We start from the raw sequence: 27,228 nt of genomic DNA, 5'->3' as shown, positions 1-27,228 counted from the left end.
TTAAAAACCTTCTGTACAGCAAAAAAACAACAAACAGAATGAAAAGATAACCTGCAGAATTTGAAAAAAAATTTGCCAGCTATTGTATCTCTCAGACAGAGGCCTAATATCTAGTGTTATGGATTGTATAAGATGTCCCCTCAAAGCCCCATGGGGAGTTTTGAAGGTAGCTGGATTGGGATGTGTGATGCTGGGATTAAGGGTGTGATGCTGGGATTAAGGGCACCCCACCTGGATGTAAGTGGCACCTGCCAAAAGGCGGGTAGCCTGGATGGAATATGAAGGGATAGAAGCTACTTTGCTACTTTGCTGCTTCACCACCTTCTGCTTGCCCTACCACACCATGAACTGTTTCTCCTCTGTAATCCCCCTCTCCCATGCCACCCTGCCTTGGAGCCAGCTTACTAGGGACTGAAGCCCCCACGAACTGTGAGCTGAAATAAACCTTTCTTCCTTTAACTTTGGATATTGGGAATTTTGTCTCAGCTATGAGGAAAGTAACTAAGAAATCTAGAATACATAAAGAACTCAAAAATCTAGATACACCAAAGCAAAAGACTCAATCAAAAAATGGGCAAGTGTAGTGAATAGACACTTAATAGAAGAAGTAAAAATGACCAATAAATACACGAAGAAATTCTTGGCATCACTGGCCATTAAATAAATGCAAATTAAAATATGACTAATATTCCATCTTAACCCAAAAAGAATGGACATCATCAAGAAATCTAATAATAAATGCTTGCAAGGTTGTAGGGAAAAAAGAACTCTTCTGCACTTCTGGTGGGAATGTAAACTGGTACAACCACTATGGAAATCACTGTGAAGATTCCTCAAAAAACTAAAATTAGGGCCAGGGATTTAGCTCAGTGGCACCGCACCTGCCTTGCAAGCCCAAGGTCCTGAGTTCGATCCCAGGTACAAAAAAAAAAAAAAAACTAAAACTACAAATAGAAATTGCATTTGACCCAGCTATTCCCCTTCTGGGTATCTTCCCAAAGAGTTACAGACATCATACCACAGTGATGCATACATATTCATGTGTATAGAAGCACAATTCATAATAGCTGAATCTTAGAAGCAGTCTAGATGAAGTGACAAAGAAAATGTGGTATTTATACATAATAAAGTACTGCTCTGCCATAAAGAAGGATAAATTTGAGCCATTTGTAGGAAAATGGAGTTACCTTGAGACCATAATGTTAAGTGAAATAAATCAGTCACACAAGCTTAAATATCATATTGTTCCTTTTATACAAGAAAGCCAAAGTATAAATAAAGAACAAAATAAAAGTAGGTGGTAGGAAATAGAGAACTCAATCTTTCTCAAATGGGAAAGGAATCAAGAGATGGAGGGAGGCAGAGGGAAGAGGAGGGAAGGGTATGAGAAAGGGAATTAAGATGTGTTTGGTACATCTGCCAGCTACATACAAGGAATGTAAATATTATAGACTGCAAACATGTATTAATAAAGGAATACATTTTGCTAGAGAGAAATATACTAAAAACAAAATAAAAGTACTGTGTAGGTAAATTATTTGATCTATTTTATGTTTAAAAAACAACACTGGCACTATGTGGAGAAGAGATTATAGCAGCTAGACTTGGAGGATCACCAATAGAAGAAGAGCAGAGCAGTGAGTAGCACCAGGCTCTGAGCTGTTTTGAGCTGGATTCCCACATTCTTGTAAAAACCAGGCATGCATTTAGGCTATTTCATTACCAACTACCTTAATACTTTTCATCACCTATAAAGTTACCTTTTAGGAACAACATAAGTATTTGTCATGTGTTGTTATTTTTTTTTTCCTTTTTTCTTGCTGTTTAACTTTGTGGATCAGAACTGGTTAGAGGCTGAACCACTGTTTCTCAAACATTTCTATCCACATCCTTTCAAAAATGAGCTTGTTCTCCTTAGAATCTGGAGTAGAATGTGTAGATTTCTGACCAAATATAAACACACAAAAGCTTGGAGAATATCCATTTTTCTTTAATATAAAAATAACTTTATTATAAAATGTTGAAGTGAAATTGATACACCAAAATAATTTTTAATGATATTCATAGTTCCTGGCAAATTCAATAAGCCCCAAGATACAAATGAGTACCCAAGTTTGAGAAGCATGGAGATAAATTGCACAAACTTGCAAATTATTATTTCTTTTGCAAAAATGATTAATTAATGATGGCTCAGGGTTGATGGTTTCCATTAGAAACATGCTTTCAAGGGACCAGACAACATTTTGCATCATAGTGAAGTATGAGCATGTTCTAGCCTTGCTCCTTTTTATTTTATTTTGTATGTAATGATTTAAAACCACTTCTGAATAAATTGGGTGTTACATCTTCTTACACAGTAAAGAAATCTTTTCCTATACGCTTTTGACCAAATACAGTGGAAAAGAGCTAGGAGCAATCTAAGCAGTCAACTGACCCTACTTTGGAATCATACTTAGTATAACGGAGTGAGTAGGTGTGTGGGTCATGGTGGTATCTACTAGGGTTGAATCCCATCTTGACCACTTTCTAGCTGTCACCTTGAATAGGTTATGCAACTTCTCTTTGCCTGTGTTTTCTCATTTATAAAAGGAGCAGAATAATCCTTAGAATGTGTACCTTAGAGGCTTATTGTGACAATAACATGTAAAGTACATGGAAGGAAGCACTTGATAAATATTAAAAATAAATATTAAAAAACAAGTATTTTAATCATTTTAATCCAGAAAAGGTCCAAAGGTGTAGAGGTGGTGGGAGGAGAAGGGGAAAAGGACGAAGGGAAAGGAAAAATTATGAGAAAAGAAAAAAAAAGTGGAAACAAAATCTATGTAAATAGGGAAGGATGGAGGGGGTGAAGGGCTCACAGGTAATGGGGAAAAAATAAGAACTAAGATATATCATGTAAAGGTACAAGCACCCAACGATAAATGTAAATGTATTGTATACCTAAAATGTAGCAATAAAAGAATTTTTTTAAGTATTTTAAAATGAACTATTCCACAAATAAAACCCTCATGGTAAATATCCTCCAATCATTTATTAAAATATAGCCAACAATATTATGCAACTGCCCAAATTTACACATTTCTCCAACTTATTTATCTTGCAGAAAATATTAGAAGATTTTACTGCAGAAAAACACATGGTCTGAATGCTTTATCACGAATCTCTATTTTTATGACCACTTTGAATATCTAGTACCACCTGAACTGAAAAATCTATTGTAGGACTTTTAGTCAAATCAAATATGGTATAAACCAGTCAATCAGTTTGACCTCTCTAGCTAAATACAATGGTCCTCTGAATAATTTGTTGATTTTTCATATTCACTCAATAACTAAAACCCTGTATATTTTCCTTTAAAAATTTCAGCAAAAAGATGGCATCAGACTCCTCACAGTTTTATAAAGTTCATTATAAAACTTAGCAAAATGGAAGATTCATAAGGAAGTGTCTCCAAGTTATCTGTTTTGCTCCATGCTGTATCCCTGACTTCTCTAATTCGGAGCCTGATAGTATAATGTCTCCTTTGAAGCAGTGTTGTAATGGGAAGGAGGGAGTGAGGCAAAGCTACTGAGACAGATGGAGGATAAACCATTAAATGAAAGCCTCCAGGGGAGTTTCTCTTTATTGATGGTGGCTCTACGTAACCATTTAGGTTTACTTACATAACCATGAGGCATGATTGATAGAGCTATGCTGTTAGAAGTAGAAAGAGTGTGTTAATGGGGAAGTTGACAAATCTTAATTAAAGAGAGAGATCTAAATATGTATTTGAAACATATTTGAGCTGCTGTTTGCTGTCAGGAAATGAATTTAATGTGAGCAAAAATAAAAGAGTAACAGGGATTTTAAGACTGTATTTTATAGATATTTGTCATTTCCTGTGCATCTCATGATTTAGCCAGACATAAACACACAACATTATGCCTATAATTTTATGGAAGATAATTATCGCTTATTTATAGCTATTGTTGCTGTAATTGTAAAATTCAAAAAGTTACTGACACAATGCTGCATCACTTTTTAATAGAATGAGTTCATCATTGCCCTTCTTATCTGGGCTGCCTGATGAAAAAAGGATTAATGGGAAACAATGAAGAATTTTGGAAAGACCTCTGTAGAAGCCACCAACTATCAGATAATCTGTGTACCATACAGTGCAAATTAACTATTATCACTAACGCAACGTACAGTTGGTTTCTGGCCCTTATCTGTACACACTGAAATAAGGCATATACTATGACTCAAAGCAAGTATACATAGGCTTTTCCTCTAGGAATTTCCTTTCACATCCATGCACTACTGAAGTAATTTTCTGACGGGAAACAAGAAAACAGCTGATTCCCAATTGTCCACATGTAGATTTGTACTTTGATAATTGGACTTCCTTCCATCTCCTGTGTCATTAGCTGCTATGAGTTAGATTACTTTGTTAAGATTAGTAATTGCCTTATTTTTTAAAAAACTGTTGGCTATAATAATTACATGCCAATAACTTACATTCTTACTATACTACAGACAAAAATCTCATCAGTTTTGCTTGCACCATTCACTTTTTCCTTCAGGATAATTTCATTACTGTAGATAATGGAGCTGCATCCAAATAAAAACATTTTTTAAAATACTTCCTTTATATATTTTTCTTAGCCATTCTTTTCAATCTTTCTAATGATTCTTCTTTTAATTACTATAAATCAACTTTGCATCCTCCTTTGACTATATCTTTCCAATGTCTCATTTTTATCTTTCTAATCATAAAGTAATATGTATTTGTAGAAAATCATAAAAGAACAAACATATAAAGAAAAACTTATAAAGTAAGTGTCTCACCAGAGAAGGATAATTTTATTAACATTTGGTATATTTCTATTGAGATTTTCTAGGTCTGTATATTTATTTATAAAATTTGGACTATATTATGTACAGTTGAGTTGTTGGCTTATATTTTGTTTGTTTTTGTTTTATTTTTACTTTATCTTAACAATGTAGTTTAAATTTTTCCTTATGTCCTTAGACTTTAAAAACTTTTTTAGTATCTATATAATGATCTATTATATAGGGATGATTCACAATCTAGTTAACTACATTTGTATGATTGAACATTTAGGTTATTCCTAGAATATTATTCAAGATAATGTTTGTGCACTCATTCAGACCCTAATTTTTGATTATATATTTCCTTAAGATATTGCTTGGATCCCTAGTGCCTCATTATCACCTCCCTTGTTTGCCTTGCATACGGTGTACATTTAACATGTCTTAAAGCAAACTTGGTGTTGGCCCTCAACCTGCCTTTTATAATATTCCCTTTCATAGTCAATGATAGCTCTATTCTGCTGTTGCTTAGGCCACAAACCCTTGGGTCAACTTTCTTTTTGCATTTTCCTTTCATACCATTCACCAACAAATTCTGTAGACTTCACTTTCAAAATACTGTACGTCCACGGGCCAGGGATTTAGCTCAGTGGTTTTGCCACCTGCTGGGCAAGCACAAGGACCCAAGTTCGATTCCCGGTACCAAACAAAAAAATACTGTACATCCAAATGCGCCCATTTCTCCACTACCATTATACTAGTCCAACCCATATCACTTATCACTTGATTATTGCAACCGTTTCCCATATGGTTTTCTTGTTTCTAACTTTATCATACCAGGTATTATTATTTAAACAGTAAATCCAGTCACAGTACCAGGAGAGAAACCCAAAGCCCTTACTTCTAAGACCCTTCTTGATCTAGCTTCAGCTGGCCTCTCTGAGCTCACTTCCTACCACTCCCTTTGTTGTTGCTCAGGCTCTCTTGTGTCCTGACCACAGCAGGTCTGATTTGCCTTAGGAAGTGTGTGCTTGCTATTCCTTTTTATTTGAATGCTTTTCTCTTACATGTCTGTGGTTTTCTTCTTCTCTCCTTTGCCTCCCTAGTCAGAATCCATCCTATTGCCAGAGGCCATCTCAGACTCGACATACATATCACCCACCTGTGGTCACTAACCTCTCATCCTCTTTTTATTTTTCTCCCCAGTTATCTTTGCCCAATACATTTACTTGAGTATTTGTTTCTTGTCTCTTTCTTTGTGTTAAATTATAAATTCTGTGACAACAGAGATTTGTCTATTTTGATATCAACTAGCCTCAACACAGAGAAGCATTCCTGAAGCATATTTAATAATCAGTAAATATTTGTGTACTGAATTTAATGGAGCTATATGAACATTTATAAGACTTGATATGCTGACTGATTGGTTTCTTGAGATTTTTTGCCTCAGTTTATACATCCATCATCTGCATATACAAATGCTTGTCTTAGTGCTCTATCTCATGTTAATGCTTACTTGTCTTTTATGTTTAATTCTCAGGTTTTCTCCTCCTTTATCTTCCATTTCTGTTCATTTTATTAATTTTTCATTTCATCCACACATACATTATTTTACTTTCCCATCTTTTGATTTATTCAACAAATACTTGCCAGTATTTTGTATCTTCAGAGAGACAGGAAAGTGAATAGTGCAGAGATGCAGGATAATATACCTAAAATTAATAGAAATGTATTGGAGGGCAGTACCAAAGTTATAGGGAATTTGGAAAAGACATCTTGTTCCCTGCTGAGTCAAAGACAGCTTTTTAGAGAAGATGACTAAAACTGGGACAAACAATAGGAATTAGCCAGTAAAACTGATTTCTTATGGTAGCTTCCATAGGGCACAGGATGTAAAGGGAGCCAAAAATGTAAAAGTTATACACAGAAGTACTGTACTTAGAAGTTCTTCCATTTATACTCTAGTCCCAGCTGTTAACGAATGGAAGCTACAAGATATTCCACATTACATACAATGTGCTAGCCGTGTAGAATTTAACAAGTAAGTGGATTAGGCTGAACATCTGGTAATTAACCTCTAAATTATAATTTATAGAAATCATGATGATTTTTATTAATTCTTTTAAGGATCCATTATTAAAGACCCTACCCATAATCTTGTGTAGTTTTTTAAATTTTCAGTGTTTTCTCTCAGATGTTTATTTCTTTGGAGGGAGCGAGATAAATAAAAGAAGTAGCATGATTTTGAGGGACCTAGATGTGAATCAAGGCTTTGCAACTGAGGGGGAAATGGAGATGTCAGTCAAAGGTAAAAATTCAGTTATTCTGGTTGGGTAAATGTTATTAATCTAGTGTTCAATGTGATAGCTGTACTTATACTATATTGTATAGTTATTGTATATATATTGTGTACTATATTGTATAGTTAATACTATATTATATACTTGAAATTATATTATAATACTATATTGTATACTATAATTAATACTATATTGTATATTTGAAATTTTCCAAGATTAGTAAAAACAAAAAGACTCTATTACTACATAGCTCTATGACTTTGGGCTGTGTATCCTATCCCTGTGGTTCTTCACCTATAATGAAGGGATAATAATGTAGTTTGCAGGATGGTATTGAAGAATACAGGCACCATAAGGAAAGTAAATAATTGGCATTTAACATATATTAAGTTGCTTTTTCCCCCTTTCCTTATAGGAATATAAATTCTTATCTTTTACTATTGATAATCTAAAAAGACATTTATTTAAAAGGGGGGGATGTGGGAAGAGGTAGGGAAAGAATTATTAGGACTACAGTCCCCCTAAAAAATGTTAGGTCTAGGGCCAGGGATTTAGCTCAGTGGTCCCACTGCCTGCCTCACAAGCACAAGACCCTGAGTTCTATCCCCGGTACCCCCCCCCAAAAAATAATAATATCACATTTATTGGTACATAAAAATATGTTAGGTCTAGAGCTTGAATACACATACAGTATATTTATTAAATCTTTACACGAGGGAAAGAAGCACTGCTTATTGAGACTCACTTGATGCCAAATGTCTTTCATATATTATTACATTTAATTTTCCACCTTAATTTACTTGGTTTAAAGAGAGCTTCTCAACCCATAAAGAAAGTGAATATTTCCTTCTGTCTTCTAAATTACTTTTACAAGACACTGGAACCAAGTAGGCAGCAATATTTTTTAAAATGTGAAACACATTTTGAACTGTTAATTTTTATGATTTATTTAATTTCTACTGTGTACCAGTCTGTGCTAAAATTTTTCCACAAACTGTCTCATTTTATCTTTGTGGTAGGTATTGTTCCTTTCACATTATTCATGAGGAAGAAAAAGAAACAGAGTTTAAAAAACAATAATGATAAACACTTAGGGAGTTATTTCTTAGACATTCTACATTACTCCATGGGATAAATCTTATCTTTATCCTTATTTTTGGGGGGTTTTTTGGTACTGGGGATCAAACTCGGGTCCTTCTGCTTAAGAGGAAGACAGTGGAACCAATGAGTTAAATCCCGGGCCCTCTTTATCCTCATTTTACAGATAAGAAACTGGGGTACACAGAAATAGGTTCCATACACCCCATACTGGACCAAGTTATTAAGTGTTACATAGTTGACATATAACATCAAACTAACTCCAGTGTCTCTTCTTTATGTACCACATAGGTAGCATTATTGGCTTTAAGTTTCCAGAATCTTCCCTACACTTCTAGTCTTTGTTTATTCTTTTATCTAGAAAGGTAAAACTGAAGTTTTATATGATTGCTTCTCCCAGAAATACTTCAACCCATTCATAAGAAGCAGTCATCTTTGGTACAGTGCCAGATAGAGGGGATCAGTCCTTCATGACTGTCATTCTGGCTGTAATAACACACCCTTTATGGCTGCCTTACTGAACAATTTACTGAAAGAACTTAGCCATGGCTGTGACTGTATCTCTCTGTGTATCAACACTTAAATATCAACTCCCCATCTTAGAATTTTTTTTAAAAAATTAGCTTGACCTTGAATTAGCATTATGTGAGTCCATTTTCATGTGAAGTCCTTCCTAATAGAAATGCTATTGACTGATCCATTGGAGCCAAATATTTTGTTTTATGTTTTGTTTTGCCCTAATCCTTTTTAAAATCTCATTTACCACTTTGAGACAGGGAATGAAGGAAAATGAAATAGCTGCAATAAATGTGATAGTTGAAGAATTCAAAGCCAATTATGGGAGACCTTGCTTTGAATTTATAACACAATTACTAAGCCCTCATAGCTATCTAATACTGCACAGATACTTTCCTATTTCTCATTTTAATTTCTATGACTTGATACAAAATGGACAGAAAATTGTTATATTCATTTTATAGGCAGAGAATCTGAGATGACAGATTCTACGATTTCCCCTACAATAGTTTACAAAGTAAACAACAAATCCAGAATCCGTACTTCAGAAATAGGAAAGAATCTCCATTTTGGCTAAAAGCATAGATTTGGGCTTGGGGGCTCTGGGTTTGCCATTACCTAGCTATTGATCTTGGATGAGTTAACTTCTCTATGTCTCAGTATCTCTATCCATACCTATGTAAGGACAAAATGAATCAGTCCATGTAAAATACTCTGAACACAGCTGGTTCAAAATGAATTATATTGTGGTTAGCCATTACTGTTATTGTTATTAGTCTTGACTTAGAGTCAGACATTGATTCCAGCACTGTGTATAGTTATGATGATATCAAAGCTGGGTGGAAATGACAGAGTGATGTTTAGAAGCAAATGCAAGAGAAATAACCATTCAACTAGCTTAATAAATACATAGATTCTTATAATGCACCTTTCTTCAAGCGTAGGTTTTTATTACTTTATATTGATTTAGTGACATTTTCTTTACATTTCAATGTCTTTGAAGGGGGTACTAGGGATCAAACTTGGGACCTTGCACTTTCAAGGCAGGCGGTGGAACCACTGAGCTAAATCCCTGGCTCTCAGTGTCTTTTTAAAAATATATATTAATCTTGATTTAGAAGAATCATTTCAAAATCAGACCTACTTATGATCACTATATAAAAGTTCTGTATCAAAGAAACTGATTTCATTGCAAAAATTCTAAAATTATAAATTCTATGTTATGAAGTATAAATATATACCTTTCCCAATTATTCAGATTTAATGTGTAAGCATCATAAAGTTTTAAGTCAATGCAAAGTTTATTTTGTATGCCTTCATGATGTGATCATAGAAATTAATGATATTCATTGCAATACCTGCACACCTAATGATGTCTTCTAGTTCCCGAGTAGTTGTATTAATTCCATGTCTTCACTGCCTAGTATTAGCTTAGACTATATGTGACTGTACAAAATTTTACATATACAGTATTATACATGCATGCTAGAATCCATAGAATACTGAGAGTAGCCCTAATAAAATTACGCTGAACTTAAAATTTGTGAGAACAAATTTCGGAGAACTGTATAAGAGTTGTAAATGAGCATGGAGCTCATAGTGAGAATATGATCAGTATGAACAAAGCAAAGTAGGATCATCTCTGAATAACTGTCTTCTTCAACTTCGAAATATTTAGTTAAATTTCACTTCTAAAGCTTTATATAGAGATACATATATCTAGTAGAAAATCACCCCTGAAATAATGAAATGCACTATATTTTACTTTCTCTTGAAAGAAGAAATATTTACTCTATAAATACTAACATTTATCAGTTGACTATTTTTAGCTCAAAAATTTGGGATATAGTAATTTGGATTTTATAGTATGGAAAGTGTTAGTACAACTCAAAAATGTGACTAGTTTATAATTTTCTCAAAACGAGCAGGTCTGTTATCCAAAATTATAGTTCTCAACTCTGACACTGAACGGTCACTTGAGCACACTTCTTAAACACAGATCCCCTAGCCCCACACCAGAACTACTGAGTCCAGATGACCAAGTGTCGCATTAGCACTGTGGTATTAGAAAGAGAACTAAAACTTCTACAGGTTATTCTGATGCATAAACAGGTTTGGGAACTATTAGGTTCGTTCCATTTCTTTGACTTCAGAAAATCATATTAGAAACAAAGCAAATGTGACACATTAGAAGAAATCACAGGCATTTCTCTTATAAGGTAAATTTTCTTTAACAGTGGATGACTCTGAACCTACAACAGTATTAGTAGCAATGTGCATAGGAAAGCATTGCTCTTGAGCAAGAGTTACAGAACAGAATTAATTCAGTTGTGCTTAAATTTTATAATTAAAAGTCATAGCCATTTAAAAAGTATCTGTAGCAAGTTTATATTCTACTCTATAAATTTATTTTTAAATAGGCAGTGTTTTGATTACTTTAACTTAAATTACATCTAGGGCTGGGGATTTAGCTCAGTGGTTTCGCCACCTGCTGTGCAAGCGCAAGGACCTGAGTTTGATCCCCATCCCTGGTACCAAAAAACAAAACAAAAACAAAAAAAAACAAAAAAAAACTTAAATTACATCTGATAATAAACTCTATCTTTCCTTCATCTCCTCTCAGATCTTCCCAGAGCATCAATCCTTTAGATGCTCAGACATTTGAAAAGCAAAAACCTGGAGAAGATATATCTTTGAAAAAATTTTGCTTTTCCTCCTGCATCACAAGTCTCCAATGAGGCAAGGAAACAAAAAGATCTTGTTATCTACTTTGAACTTGAGAAGGAACAAACTATAGAAAATTTAAGTGACATATTAATATTCCAATAGAATATCATTTCCATCCTTTATTATTTACATTGCTTTAAAAAAAGCAACTTACATTAGTTTGAGTACCTTAACCCTCACCCATTTCCCATTACAAGAAATTTTATAAATGAATCTTATGTATTTCAAGTTTCTTTAACTATACAGCTTCCATCTGAGAGCAGAAAGACAGTGTCTTTAAGATTAAGTGTTGGTCAGAGTCAGGAGGAATTGTTGGTCATCTCATGGACCTGTCACCCTGCCAAGGGCAGCAAGATGGAGGCTGAGAGGAAATGGGTGGATAATTCTGATCCAACTTCCATGCTCATTTTGGTTGCCACCTTTTGACCTTGAAGCTGTTGTATGTAACTAGATGCTTCTCATGGGAATTCAGTAATCAGACGCCTTACAAACAGAGATTCGATGGTGTGTTTAACTACCCCTATCCTGCTGGTAGTTCGTGTTTTGCTTTACATCTCACCACTTGGTTTATTTTGGTTAAGTATAGCATGGTGAATTTTGGAGTTAAAGAGACTTATATTTAGGTCACAACTTGACCATTCTCTTCAGTACAAACAAGTCAGAAGCACAGTAAATATAAAATAAGAATGAAGATAGTGCATTAACGTAAAATTTTCTTTTAAAACACCAAAGACAAACCTTTCATTACTATATGTAACTAATCCATAATAAATTCAAAAGATAGAAGAAATCATAGAATTATCCACTCCAATCACAGTTGAGAAAGAAATGAGCAGTAGAATCTATATAATGCCATAATAAGAAAAAAGATAGCAAAAATTAATGGTTGAAACACCATACATTCTCTGAGCCTTAATTTCATTGTACAAAAATTATAGATAATGATCACTGTGAAAATTTGTTGCTGTGAACATCGAAGATGATGATGTAGGTGACCAGATAATAAAAGACACTTGGAGATTCTCTTTTTATTGTAATAACCTTATATTCAACCATTTTTCTTCTACCTCATCATCTAAAACATGTAATTTCAGAGCTTAGACAATCCATATAGATTTTACAGACTATTTCACGAGATGATAAGAGGGTTGAGTTGATGCTAAACTCTGTATTCTGCATTGTACCCTGCTGCACTAAGGTAATTTAATATGACCCCACTAGGGATGTCACTGGTTCTTGATGTTTTGACCATTACCAGACACACACACACACACACACACACACACACACACACACACACACACACACAAACACACCGGGAATCAAACTAAGGACCTTGAGCTTGCCAGGCAGGTGTGGCACCACTGAGCTAAATCCCTGGTCCTTGACCATTACTTTTGCTTGTATCTTTTTATAATTATGATCTCTATATGCTTTCTGTTGGTTGATATCCACATTAACTGACATCAGAATGTATAAGTTTTAGAATTTTACAAATCTATTGAATGTATTCTGGATTAGTTACTTGTAGTAGACAGAAGGTTCAGCCCTAGTATTAGTAGGAAATGAAAATCTTCATCTAGTTTCGTTATTGCAATATCTTCATTCCAGTAGTTCATTTACTAGTGCTTCTGACTTCCATTGATTGCATTGGTCTAGTAAGTATTTCAACAAAGTACAGTTTTTCCTGGATCCTCAAGAGAGGCCAACAGCCCTCTGGCCAAAAGGGCTTTACTGTAAAAGATCCTGTCCCTCCATATAATTCATACTATTAGCCTGCTTGAAGTACTTTGGTCAACAGGGTGTAAGAAGACTTCTCTTAGTTAAAGAGCATAAACTAGAAAACCATAGGTTGCTTGTCTCAAAACCGTGTTTGGGAAGGAGGAACAGGCAGTTTGGGAAATGATGAGGAGAAAAGTCCACACTATCTAGAGTCTCTCTTTCTCTCACATCACACTTAACCATTTTTAGACTTGTTAAATACAAGCGCACATCTCCAAGATGAAGTGATGCTTGAGGGAAAAATCTATGTTAGGATCATATTTTTATCTTCTGCATCACCTACATTGGTATCTGACACATAAAAATAGTTATTATCTGGGTTCCTACCATATGGCAGGTGATTTGTCACAGCTTTGCATGTTTGGTCTCATGCAATCTCACAGCAGTCCTTGAAGATAGGTTTTAAGCCATTTTCCAGATAAAGTATCCAAGATCTAGACTATTTGAGTAGCTTCCCCAGAGTCACACAGATAAATAAATTTCAGAACAGTATTGAAATTCAGAATTTAAAGCCTGAATGTTCAAGCTCAAGTTCAAGCTCTTTCTACACCCTCCTTTTATGTTGTGTAAGTGCAATAAATATACTCTGAATGAGTGGATAAATTATTTTAAAAGACTACATTTGCAATAAATTTATTTTAATTATGCTTTCATTTTTATAAAACAGCTTTAACTGGTGCATAATTTCCCTGAAGTAGACTAAACCTTGACTGGAATCTTCTTAGTAACTAAATATATTTGCATAACTGAAGACATTTGAAACTCTGATGAATTTAAATAGCAAAGGTAATGATAAGTTAAGCCATTCTATTAGTCATAACCAATTATTCATAATGCTGCTTTTACAGCTCTTAGAATACCTTCTTAGTACCTACCTACCACATAGAAATAAAAGTTTCATTTCTATTTCTGAGTCATTTGAGAATATGTTGCTTTTTGGAGTAAATGAACAGTGCCCAGTGTAAGTCTCTAATACACATCCCTCTAGAATAAATTAATATATAAATATATTTTATGATTGTTCAGCTTTATTTATAGCCATAATTAACAAATAAAATGTTTATATATTTAAGAGATACAATATGACATTTTGATATACTTACACATTGTAAAATGATTACCACTATTAGACTATTTAATATAGCCTTTCTTTTTTCTTTTTTTTTTTTTTTTTTTTTTTGGTACCAGGAATCAAACTCAGGACCTTGCACTTGCAAGGCAGGCGGCAGAACCACTGAGCTAAATATCTGGCCCTAGCCTTTCTTTCTTTTTGATAAAGAGAACATTTAAGATCTATTCTTTTATACATTAAATTTTTTAAAAGAAAAGTAATTAGAATTATCCATAATCCCACTGCTCAAAGCAAAGACTATTAAGTTTTTGGTGGATTTTCGGTCCATATATATATGCTTTTTACACAATTGCCAACATAGTGCATGTACAGATTTATGGTTTCTTATCCTATATAATGAACAATCTTTTTTTGTTTGTTTGTTTTTGTTTTTGGTGCCGGAGATCAAACTCGGGTCCTTGCGCTTGCTCAGCAGGCGGCAAAACCACTGAGCTAAATCCCCGGCCCTGTAATGAACAATCTTTATGTGCTTTAAAAGTCATTTAGAAAATATGAAATACTTGGAAAAATAGAGATTTTTAGATGGACATATTATCCAGAAATAATATTGAGCAAATTACCTGGTATATGCTTTCAGATTCTTTCAGTTTCTCACACCAGAGAAACTATTTGGTATCTACACATTGATAGCAATGTTTTCAGATTCTTTTTTTTTTTTTTTTGCACCAGGGATCGAACTCAGGACCTTGCACTTGTGAGGCAGGTTTGGTGCCACTGAGCTAAATTCCTGGCCCTTTATTATCTATTAATTAGAATTGGGGCCATACTTTTATATTTTTTAGTAACAAAAACTATATTACACTGTATATATAATATTTGACCTGCTTTTCTCACTTCATATGTTGTGAATAACTTTCTGTGTCATTAAATTTACCTACATAACAGTGTTTTAACGCTAACATGTCTGTCCAATATGAATGAATATCTATTTTTTCCACTATTTCTTTTTTCAAATCCTATGACAGTGACAATTCTATACACACCTATTATGCTCAGTTTTATAGGACAGGTTCTTGGAGATGGGATTTCTGAATTGTAAATCAACAACTAATACCACCACCACTAGTGTGTAGAGAAGATATCTGAGCTATTAGAGAGAGGTGCTGTGTGTTCTTACTTGGACAGATGTTAAAATACAATGTAAAAGTAAAAGCACTAGCATACTGATATGTGTAATATGAGCTACTTTTTATTTAAAATTATACATGTGCATGCATATGCATAGATGTGGGTGTGGCAATGAATATGAGCAGAAATCTAAATTGGGATATTGGGTTGGGCACTGGGAAGAAAAATAAACACATTTGCTAACTTAAAAAAACACAGTAAACCAAAAGGAGAATCAAAGTAAACAAGCAAATTATTCCACATCATGAGTGATGTACTGGATGGCAGAATATTGGCCATGTCAGGGATAATGCAAAGCAAAGGGACTGGCTGGCTACCAGATAAAACATGGAAGCCCAGTTAAATTTGGATTTAAATAATGAGAACAGATGAATATGTTTTAGTATAAATGTGCCCATGTAATATGGGCATATTTATACTAACTATTCATTGTTTATCTGAAATTGAAATTTAGATAGGCATCTTGTACTTTTATTAGCTAAATCTGGTAAACCAGGCATACCCATAAACATGGTTTTGACATTGTAAGAGGAGATTCTCTTATAAATGAATTTATATTCTTAAAAGTGACATGAGGTGGTCATATAAACCTGATGGCCTACTGCCACATTGCTTGTTTAAATATCTGAGGTAGTCACAACATTTACTGTACTAGGTGCTATTCATCCATCATTTCATCTAATATGCATAAGTGCCTGAAAATGAGTCATTATTCCTGCTCATGGGACAGGAAACTAAGACATAGAGTTAAACAGCTTACCCAATATCCTTGGCTTACAGATAGGAGCCTGGCATCTAGGGTCAGACTCACAGTCTGCTTTCTTTGACCTATTCTCGACAACATTTTACATTGCAGGTATAATTGCCAACAGAAGCAAGAATAGGTTAGAGACTTTTTTTCCATTTAAATCCCCTGCCCCAGCAAAACAGTTGAAGAAAAAATGAAAACAGCACTTTTGCAAATGGGTAGTGGAAAAACAGCTAGCAAGAGCAGAGAGGGAGTGGAAAAGAAGGGAACAAAAAAAGTATTAAGATGTGTTATGTACATGTACAAACTCCCCAGATAAATGCAATGATTACATATTCCAAATGTAAAAGGAGAATAAACATTCAGTAGAAGGGGTTAAAAGAAAGAGTAGAGTAGAGAGAAGACAAAGTAATGCATAGAGAAAAGGATCTTGATGAGAAAACTCTAAAAATTCATTAGGTCTTACTCCTACTGATCTGACAGCAGCTTTTTCTGGGATCCCAGGCACATGTGTCCTACTAGATGAAGCAGCTTGAATAAATCTCTTCTTTCTGTCAGATTTTGATCCAAACAAAATGTTTGCTCAATATACTATTTTGCTTTATTCTCTACATATATATGTAGTACACACCTCTGTCTGGGTCTGGCTCAGAGTAGCTCTTTGGTAAGCATTTGTGGAATGGATGAAAGTATAAATGAACAATGAAAGTGACTGAGCTCCATAATTCCATCTAATGGGAGTAATACTAACCTTCATGACTCTGTCACCTCAGATCCTACAGTTACACTTAAGTCCTGGCTAACTTTTTAACTTTGTCTCCTGCAAACCTTTTACAAACTTCTAACTGGGACATGTTTTCATATTGCTCTTTAAGTTTGTACTTGCTGTTACTTTCTAAAAGTCCTCTTCACCCTATCTCAGCCCTGCATCAGAATCCCTATTTTCTATAATGTTTGCTTTCATATCTCCTTGGAACAGTACCTCTCTCAAATGGTAAGAAAAATAAATGGAAAGATCTCCCACTGTCCTCACAGCTCCATATACAACTTTGTACTCTATTTGACATTATAAAATAAAACATACAATAAGCCATCTTGTGGATATATTTTGTGTTCCACACATTTCTTTCCTGGTTGGACCTTTGGTTGCTTCCTTTGATTTTGTTCAGTTTTGCTTTTATAACAAACCACAATGATTTTCTTTTTAGAAATCTGTGTACATAATTTTTATTTCCTTTTTAGAATAACACACTAGAGATAGTATTTCTGAAAGGAAGGGCAGGATTACTGGTGAAATTCCTAAAATATATTGCCACACTCCCAAACTCTAAGATTATTTTATGCCCCATAGCACCAGCAATATGTCTGTCTCAGAATACCATAACAAAATTGTGACTTTTGGCAATTTTAAGATCCTTTGTTACTTTTAAACAGGCAAGGGAGGATACTATTTAATTTGCATTACTTTTATTCCTAGCGAAGTTAAATATTTACCTGTGTGTCTTTCTTTGATATTTATATTTTCTTTTGTGATTCAATGCTAAAAGCCTTTGTTTTTTATTGAAATGCTATTATTGTTGAGTTGTAGCAGCATCTTGAAAATATTGGTTGATATATTTGAGCAGATGTTTTCCCTTGTGTATTACTTGGTTACAAGGTATTTCTGCCAATAGGTTTTAACTTTTAATGTAGTCAGACCTCTCATATGTGTTTCTTTCGCCTATTCTATTTGACACTTTCTTTTCCATCAAGATGCTATGTAGGCATTAACCTGCTTTTTTGTAGACTTGTATTCTATACTAAGAGCTCAATTAAAAAGAAAAAAAAAACTTTTAAGACTGGTTTTACAAAAGTGTAAGAGTTTAAACACTAGTATAGAACATATTGTACCTTTCTCAAATAATTCAAACCCAAATTTCAAAGGCCTTGGTCTGACCATAATACTGAACCTGTGCATCTCAGAGAATATTTGTTTAAATATCTTTGTGAAAGCCATAAAATATTACTGTACCTGGACACACTTAGTCCCAGGATCCTGTGATACTTCTGCTCTTTGTTATCCTTACCACTGTCAAGGTCATTGATTTTCAACTTCTTATTTCAATAAAATGCTCCATGACCTATACCTTGAGAGGGCTCAATTTTGTTGAAATATAAACATTCATATGAAGAAATAAGGCATCTTAATAATTCAAAACTTTCAAAATGACTTTAAATGATATAGCTCTAACTCTACCCTTTCTTCAACAAACAGTAAGATATAATTGAGAGCAATATTTATATAGAGAAATGATGAACCAATTCATTTTCTATTTTTAAAAAGTAAATATTTGCAAATTATGGTACAGAGAGTATTAATAACAAATTACTAACAGCTCAATAATTTGAAATGACACCACAGCTGTGAATCATACCTAACACAAATCATTATAGAGATGCTGCCACAAATGAGAGGTTGGAGTTGAGGCTGATATATTGTTAGGGGCAAGGGAAATAATTGAGAAGCTTAGAGAAACAGAGCGGCAGCCTCCAGTGCTTTGACAGAGGATCAATTACCTTTTCAATTTCAGGAGCAAAAGTGAGTCCTTAGAAGGTACCATTATGTAGCGCCCTTTGTGATAAAAGCCACTGATAGTTATCCCCTTTGTTCATTCCTCCGAAGAGAATTTATATTATATAAAAGCACCATTGTATGAAATGCCAGTTTCTGAGTGAGTGGGAGAGGATTATATTTTCTGTGTATTTTCATAGAGGAAGGCAACATTCTCAGAGGCTAAGTGTCCCTGGGAGCTTCAATGTCTGAGCATGATGATCAACCTGCCTCTTGCTGAGCCTACTGTGAATGCCATGCACTGTGCCAAGTGTTTTATGCACATTCTCCCTATTCCTTACAACCAGGTGGATATTACTATCCCCAGTTTCCAGATAAGAATGCTAAGGCCTAGAGAGGTCAAGAAATAGAAGGTAACAAGGTGAAATTTGAAAGATTTGAAACCCAAACCCAGAACTATTTCTTTGTGCCCACCATCCTGCTTCATAATAATTTCTCTCTTCATGTACTTTTATATCTTATAACTTTGTTTGTGTAATTATTCCTTTCTAATGTCATGAAAACTCTACAAATAAGGAAGCTAAAGTCTAGAAAAGTTGACAAGGTACCAATAGGCATCAACTCCCAGGAACGCAGTAGAACTCCTTGAAGACCCAAACTGATGGTGGTTAGAATTAGGGGAATGAAAGAAAAATCAACAAATGGGATCGCATCAAATTAAAAAGCTTCTGCACAGCAAAGGAAACAGCAGGGTAAAGAAACAACCTTCAGGATGGAAAAAAAATTTCCAACTACTCCACAAACAAGGATTAATACCTAGAATATATAAAGAACTAAAAAAAAATTAGACCCTCCCAAATTTAAAGACCCAATTTAAAAATGAGTGTCTGAAATGAATAGCTACTTCTCAGATGAAGAAATACAAATGGCTAATAAATACATGGAAAAAATATTGCTAGTCATTTGAGAAATGCAAATTAAAACAACACTGAGATTCTATCTCACTCCAGAAAGAATGGCTACCAACAAGAAATCAACCAATAACAAATTCTGGAGAGCTTGTTGGAGAAAGGAGCCCTTCTTGTTTGTTGGTGGGAGTATAAACTGATATAACCACTGGGCAAACTGTATAGAAATTCCTCAAAAAACTAAAACTAGAAATTCCATTTGACCTAGCTACCCCCCTTCTAGATAGCTTCCCGAAAGATTTAAAGATGACATATCAAAGCAATATATGCATACCCATGTTTATAGCAGCACAACTCATAATAACTAAATCTTAGAAACAGCCTTATATGTCCATCAATAGATAAATGGATAGAAAAAAATGTGGTATTTATATACAATGGTATACTACTCTGCCATAAAAAAGGATAAATGAATCATTTGTAGGAAAATGGACTCACCTTGAGATGCTAATACTAAGTGAAGTAAATTAGAAATACAAACAAATATTGCATGCTTTCTTTTATATGAAAAACAATATATAAATAAAGTATGAAATGAATGACAGATAATAGGAAAAAGGGGAGGAAAAAAAAGTTAATGGAAATCCAGCATGGACAATGTATCTAACAGTATACTTTGACTTAGTACAATCATCTTATGTGTTTTAAGTTTTATAGTCTATTAGTCTGGTTTTAAATCTGTATATGTGGTAATTAACTACATAAGATTTTATAAATAAATAAATCTAATGCTGGAAAAAATAAAAGAGGGTGGAAGGAAGGGAAAAAAATTGAAATATGTTATGTACAAGCACTAATTGCCTATAATGAATGTGATCAGGATGTACCACGAACATGTACTAATACACGTCAAAAAATACCACAAAGAATTAACAGGAATGAATGAGCTCTTGGAAATTATCTAAACCAAAGCAGTATCAGTCAATGCTTACTAGAGAAACAGATTTAATATATATATATATATGAGAATTTACAAGATTGGCTTACAATGGCTGCCTACTGAGGATGGTGTGGAAGAGTGCAAAAGGTCTGTGTGTGCACTGGAGATCCAAAGGATCCAGTCTGCGACCTGGAGCTCAGTGTTTCATGGAAGTCCGTATCAGAAGGCCAAAGGGTCTGCAATGGAGAGCTGAAGGGTCTGTGTGGAAGCCAGGAGACGATGTCCAAAGTGAAGGTGAAGACTGGAGCTCCTCTGAAGAAATGAAAACAAACCTTCCTTCTTCATTTCCCTTTGATACCATTCTGGTGACAATCCTTCCTAGGATTATCCCGCACCCAGAACTATGCTGAGCCAATTTAGTTGAGTGTTTCTTACTCAGGTTGACACAATCAGTTATCTATCACAAATTCCTTCCCTAGATCATCACACATTAAGGCCCTGTTAGCATCTTCACCAAGTGACTAACACTTTCTGTTTAAAGATGAGATTAAGAGAAGTCAGCCTCATCATCATTATCATTAAAATGATATCTCACACGTTGATGCACATAGCAAACAACTTGATCCTCTATTCTCTTTTACCTCCTAATTATGTTTAGGGCTTCCCAAAACTCTGTCCTGAAGACCTATGAGGCCAGGCCTGCAAGTCAATCATCTGTGCTTACACCTGCATTATTTGTAATATATTTTTTGTAAATAGAAGTATGAGGCACCCATTTAAGGTCAAAAAAATATTTTTCCCTGAAATTATGTCGTTAGTAGATGCTTAGGCATCAGAGCCCTTGGCATCCTAACTGCTATCAGTGCTGTGGTTTGGTTATGTGTCTTTAATGCAGGGCATGAGGTGGGATATTCCCTTAAGATTACCATAGCTAGAGAATCTGAATATTCTGTGAATTTACCCATATATGTCAGTTTGATAGAGATTTATGCTCAAAGGCATACAAATATTTGACCCAAATCTTTCCTACTATAATTTTAGATTTGCCCTCTTATAAAGTTCTGGTTCAGGAAGAAAGAATAAAAAGTGCTGAACCCTTTTGTCTTTGTCACAGCTCTTCTCATTTTCAGTCAGTGCTTTTTAAATTCTCACATTCAAGGAAGCAGTGATGAAACAAAGACAAATGGAGATTTGGTCCTGATCCTCTAGGAGTTAATACTCTAAACCTGCAAACAAAATATGATAAGCTGAGCTCTTTGCCTGAGACAGCTTGATGTTACTGTTACCTCTGAGAGACAGAAGTCTTATTACTTTGATCTTAAACCTTCAGATGCTACTTAACTGAAGAGTCACTTAACAATCACAGTCATCATTATCTCCATCACAAACATTATTGTCCCTGGTACTTTTCGGAGACTAGACATGAGACACTCACGTCAGCAGTAAAAGTTCTGGGGACACCAAAAACTCAGTAACTAGGATAATAATGTTTTAATGTAAATTTAGAAAATAAAATGAATGCAAAAGAATCAATAATAAACAAAATATCAACATTTTAAAGACAGGTTCATTTTGGTATTGTTCTCAGGTACTATGAGATTACATACAGATAAAAGCTTTTGTCATTTTCTTTCAGTGGAAGTCTAGCTTCAGTGATCTGAAGGGAATGTAAAATAAACAAATGAAGTGTTTGTTTTATTTTCTCTTTATTGCAAACAATAGATCTGACCTAAGCTCCAATAAAGAGAGGGTAGGAGGTTGATAATTAACTTTCATTACACAACTAATGTTATAGGGGAGTCACATAGGAAACTCAGTAACATAAACCCTAAAAGGCCCCCTAAAGAATGAACCTAGACTTATTCTCAATTCAGTGAACCTCTGCCCAGGTTGGTAGAGTTCAGTCTGGTGCTGTACAGTTAGTGGACTCCCTGTCTGCATTAGTGACCCCTTGTCTGAATCTTATGCTACCAGTGACAACTTCTTATTCTGCCCCTTTATCACATGATTCATATTCCAAACAGGATCCAATTGGCCTGGACCCTTTTTTTCTTTTTTCTTTTAACAGATCATGATTGCAAGTTGAAGTGGCCCAAATCAGGTTCAGTGTTCTAAGTAAGCTGCATTGGCCAGGGAGGAGACTGAGTTGGGTTAAAGTCAAATGGGGGAAATGGGAAAGTGCAGTTGCATGCAAGATGGTTTTTCTAAAAGTAAATTGTAGATGAAGCATCATCTCTCTCCAATATGCCAGCATTGTGAATTAGCAATTAAAAATGCGAAGAAAGCAGAACAAATAGCCAGTTCTAATGGAATTTAGAGAAAAGAGAGATTACCAAGGGCCAGGATATGTTAATTATATGTTATAAGAGCTTGCAATTATAAACCCATAGATATGCAAATAAATGCTAATAGCTCAGCAGATGAAATTCAAAGTCATTTATATATGGCCATTGATAATTAGACAGTTAGATAAATGATTTGTTTATAAATTTGCTTAGAGATTGCACTAAGAGATCTGCAACTGCTTCTCTCTCTGGGGAACATCCGCAGGATGGAGAGTACCACACGCACTACAGATTAGATTTTCATATTACTTATCTTCTAACTCTGGATGCTTAAAATAGGATAAACAGGCCCATTCTGTTGTAACTGGCTGACTCACACTGCCAAAAGTCATTTCCCCACCCCATTTCCTTACTGACCTAATGGAAAGTGATAGTGGCATCTGCTCCTGCTGCCCAGATCCCAGTGACAGCAATTAGTATTTCTTGTCTGTCTGCAAAGAGGTCACTGAGAATATAAACTCAGGGAAGGACTAAGATGACAACTGCCAGTGTTAGGCCTTCTGGAACTCAGGGATGAGAAGGCTTTGAGGAGCACCCTACTCCTGGGTGACATTTACAAGAATTGTGAGCTGGCGTTGTAGCTAGACTCAAATACATGAAGCCCACCTGCTGTGGGTGGATGAACCATACACACCAAATACTTAAAAGTTTTTCACTTCCAAACTGACAACTTTGGGGTTTCTGTCCTTCAAGATAACCTGTGAGAATGAATGATACTCTAAAAAATTTAAACCAAACAAAGAGGTTCAGGAAAACTTATGACTATCTTGAAAGAGGCAAATTTTTTCCCTCTCAGTAGAGAATGGTTAAAAAAAATCCATTTGTTCAATGAAACATTTATCAAGTTCTTGCTATGTGTCATTCCTCTGTCTACGCTCTGGCTTCTGCAGTGCTTTCTTCATGTTGTACAGTAGCCTACGTCGTAAGTAATATAGGACAGAATCTTAGGGCTATAAGGAAGTTCTTACATTGAAATCTTCAAATATTAATCCATTTTTATGCCACTTAAAAGGAGATTTTGACTGATGTTTTAAATTTTGTTGTTTGGTTGCAAGAGGACCTTGTCAAGTGTGTCAAGTGTTGTTACATTTTGGTATTTTTTCATCAACCTGTCTCTCAAGGTATCAAGTGTTCTCAAAACCAAGAATATACACTGAATCTGATTTGTCTCTTCTTTTTGCCTCTAACTATATAAAATAACAATAAGTAGGGAAGGAATGGAAGACTAAGTGACAGGTGAAAATGAACCTGTAATATCAGCAACTATATTTGCCTTGATAAAGACTTGGAGTGATGAATAATTAAACACTGGCAAGTAATCAATCCACTGTGAAAGAATTCTAGAAATGACAATAAGTCAACAAACAATATATTAAAGTAACAATATTCCATCCAAAAATGGTTCCACAAAAGATACAGGTAAAAATTTCAAGGGTTCAACACTGAACAAACTACCAAGCTTCATTTTCATTTTCTTTAATTTTTTGTAGTGTTCAAATAGTAAAATATTTTCCCTTCAATTAAATACAATATAATTAGGAATTTTTTAAAGATATGTATTAGCCTGCTTTGATTCTGAAAATGTTTTCCTAAATATGGTACTACTGTGATAAAAGGACTGGGAGAAAACTGCTCATATAATTTTTTTGGTCTGTAGAGTCAACATCAGGCTGAGAAAATTGAATCAGCCCTCCCAGGCAGAAAGTACAATGCTGTTGAAATGACATCATCATGAAAATGTTTTATGACTCCAAAGAAGTCATCAATTCCTTTATTCTAAGGTCCCGTTCTGGCAGCGGCAGTTTACATCAGCTACCATTTTATATATACTATTTTAAATATAGATGCAGTGAGTTCTCGTAACAGCTTCAAGCTCTAAATTATATAGTAAGAAAATAACATTCTTTATAGTTTCTTATGTATAGAGAGAGGTTAAATGGACGAAAATGTAATTAAATGTATTACCTCTTGTGGGCCCTATTGGTAGTTTTCTTCATATTAAATTTGCAGTCTTAAATTTTTTGAGAGTATATCTGTAATTACTAGATATAGTTTATATAACAAAAAAATGATACTAGCATGAATAAAAATAGTTCATTTTATCCTGCATTAAAGAACTCCAAAGATAGGTAGTCCAGAGGCAGTACAGTAGCATTATAAATCATCGGTGACACAGGCAGTCACTTTATGTTCCACTCTCTGCATTGTTTGCCTTCATCCTCAAAGTTGCTTCACAGTGCAAGATGACCACTGACTTCCCTCTCCTGACCTGGAACCTGAATCCATCATATAAGCAGCTATTCCACGTGTCCCCAGAAACCTGCTCAAATCACATTGGACTGAACATTTTAATGGGGTCTCATCTACCCACAAGGGAGGCAAAAGAATAAAGTATTATAGGAAACATTACCAGTGGGAAAATTGGTTTCCGTTAGTAGTATATAAGGAATAAATGACATTATTTTGTATTTTTAATTTTGCATATCGTGAAATGCTACTAGTTACTTAGTTGTTCCTTGTAGGTGCTAACCATGCATATCTATCTCTTCCTCTTGTATCACCAGGCCTCCGGAACCTGTTTACAGCACTGTGAACAAACTGTGTGATAAGCCTTCTTCTCCCAGGCACTATTCCCCTGTTGAGTGTGACAAAAGCTTCCTTCTCTCAGCTCCCTATCCCCACTACCACCTAGGCCTGCTCCCTGACTCTGAGATGACCAGGTACTGCATGCGCTTCCTTAATTCATCTTCTCGAGTTGCATGTGCTTCCACAAGGATGAATGGGTGGAATCAACCTCTGCTCATTTTTCATGCACTCAGCATCTTCCTTGAGATAGGGAGATGTTCTGCACCTATGGTACAGTGGGAGAAATTGAGAACATTGCCTTTTTGTTTCCTGTGTGATCATAGAGCATGCAGACATGATCACATGGTGTTCCACACGCTCTTGATGCCCATATATTTTAATAAGGTATTATATTTCAAAACAATTTTAGAGTTTATCATTTCCCTCCTACAGAAGTATGAACAAGAATATTTATTACTTTTGAATAGTATTTAATAAGTATTTTACTATGCCCCAGGCATAACACAGCCTAAGAAATAATACTATTATTGCCATTTAAAAGTTTAACTAGGGCTGCGGGTTTAGCTCAGTGGTTCTGAGTTTGATTCCTGGTACCAAAAAGCAAAACAAAACACAGAAGTTTAACTAAATATTGAATTAATATCACCATTTAACTGATTCCTTACAACATTACTCAACTTACCTAAAATTACAGAATGAGTTGTTGCTAACTACAGTAAACGTAAGCTTAAGATTTATACCATATTAGTTGTGTGTTCTCTTATTTAATTACTTCCATCATTTATCAAATACAAAGATTCAGAGGGCCGGGAATTTAGCTCAGTGGTTCCACTGCCTGCCTTGAAAGCGCAAAGACCCAAGTTCGATCCCTGGTACCAAAAAGTAAAAAATAAAAAATAATGTTCCTTATGGGCTGGGGATTTAGCTCAGTGGTTCCATTGCCTGCCTTGCAAGTGCAAGATCCTGAGTTTGATCCCCAGTGCCAAAAAAAAAAAAAAGATTCAGAGAGGTGAAGACATTACCCTCAGTATTATTTTATCAATAAGTGGAGAGTCCAGATTTGATATCAGAATTTTGAGTCTTTCTATAACTTTGTAAACAAATTGTTCTAAGTCTAAAGGCTACACACAATTCTGTATTAATACTCTAAAGCATTTGTATGATAAAGAATGAAAACCCTATCTTTGCATCGTACTAAGAATTAGAGGAAGAGGAAAGTAAGAAAAATAGGATCCAGTGTCCCATAAGGTGGTTCCAATTCAGTCTAATCAAGATCCCAGTGGTGGCATTCCTACTCATAATGGACTACTTATACAGCTATATTGTTGGATGGAATATCTATAAAATAATTGTCAGGGCTAAGAAAATAGAGAACTTAGAATGATTCAAAGAAAAAAATGAATATATCAAGAGAATCTTTATATAGAGAACATCATCTTTTCTATATTTTCCAGAATTAGTTTAAACATCAATTCTTAGTTTCTGTATGGAAGTTAAATAACAAATTTTAAATTGATTCTAACTTTTCTAGAAATAAATAAAAGTATTTTTGACTAATCAGCTGTAGAATTTTTACTTATTTGTAACAAAGCTCAATAGTATTTCATAATGTCTTATAAATATTACCTAAATCATATAGCTTAGTAAACTAC

At 34.6% G+C, this 27,228-nt stretch overlaps 1 protein-coding gene across 38 annotated transcripts in view; it reads left to right on the top strand.

Annotated features, from left to right (window-relative positions):
• Dlg2 (discs large MAGUK scaffold protein 2) overlaps window positions 1-27,228 on the top strand; it is a 2,046,311-nt gene that overhangs the window by 1,538,599 nt on the left and 480,484 nt on the right. For 30 of the 38 annotated variants that reach the window (XM_087212053.1, XM_087212052.1, XM_087212046.1 and 27 more), the window contains one exon: window positions 25,555-25,710. The exons of the other annotated variants lie outside the window; for them this stretch is intronic. In XM_087212053.1, the coding sequence (XP_087068179.1) occupies window positions 25,555-25,710 (156 nt within the window). The remainder of the gene's footprint in view (window positions 1-25,554; window positions 25,711-27,228) is intronic. 38 annotated transcript variants of the gene reach the window in all.

Source organism: Heterocephalus glaber, unplaced genomic scaffold (assembly GCF_053883595.1).
Source record: "Heterocephalus glaber isolate CG9 unplaced genomic scaffold, H.glaber_assembly_v1.0 deba00001429, whole genome shotgun sequence".
Lineage (NCBI taxonomy): Eukaryota > Metazoa > Chordata > Mammalia > Rodentia > Bathyergidae > Heterocephalus > Heterocephalus glaber.
Note: the sequence above shows the minus strand (reverse complement) of the source record. Positions and strands in the feature narration are given on the sequence as shown.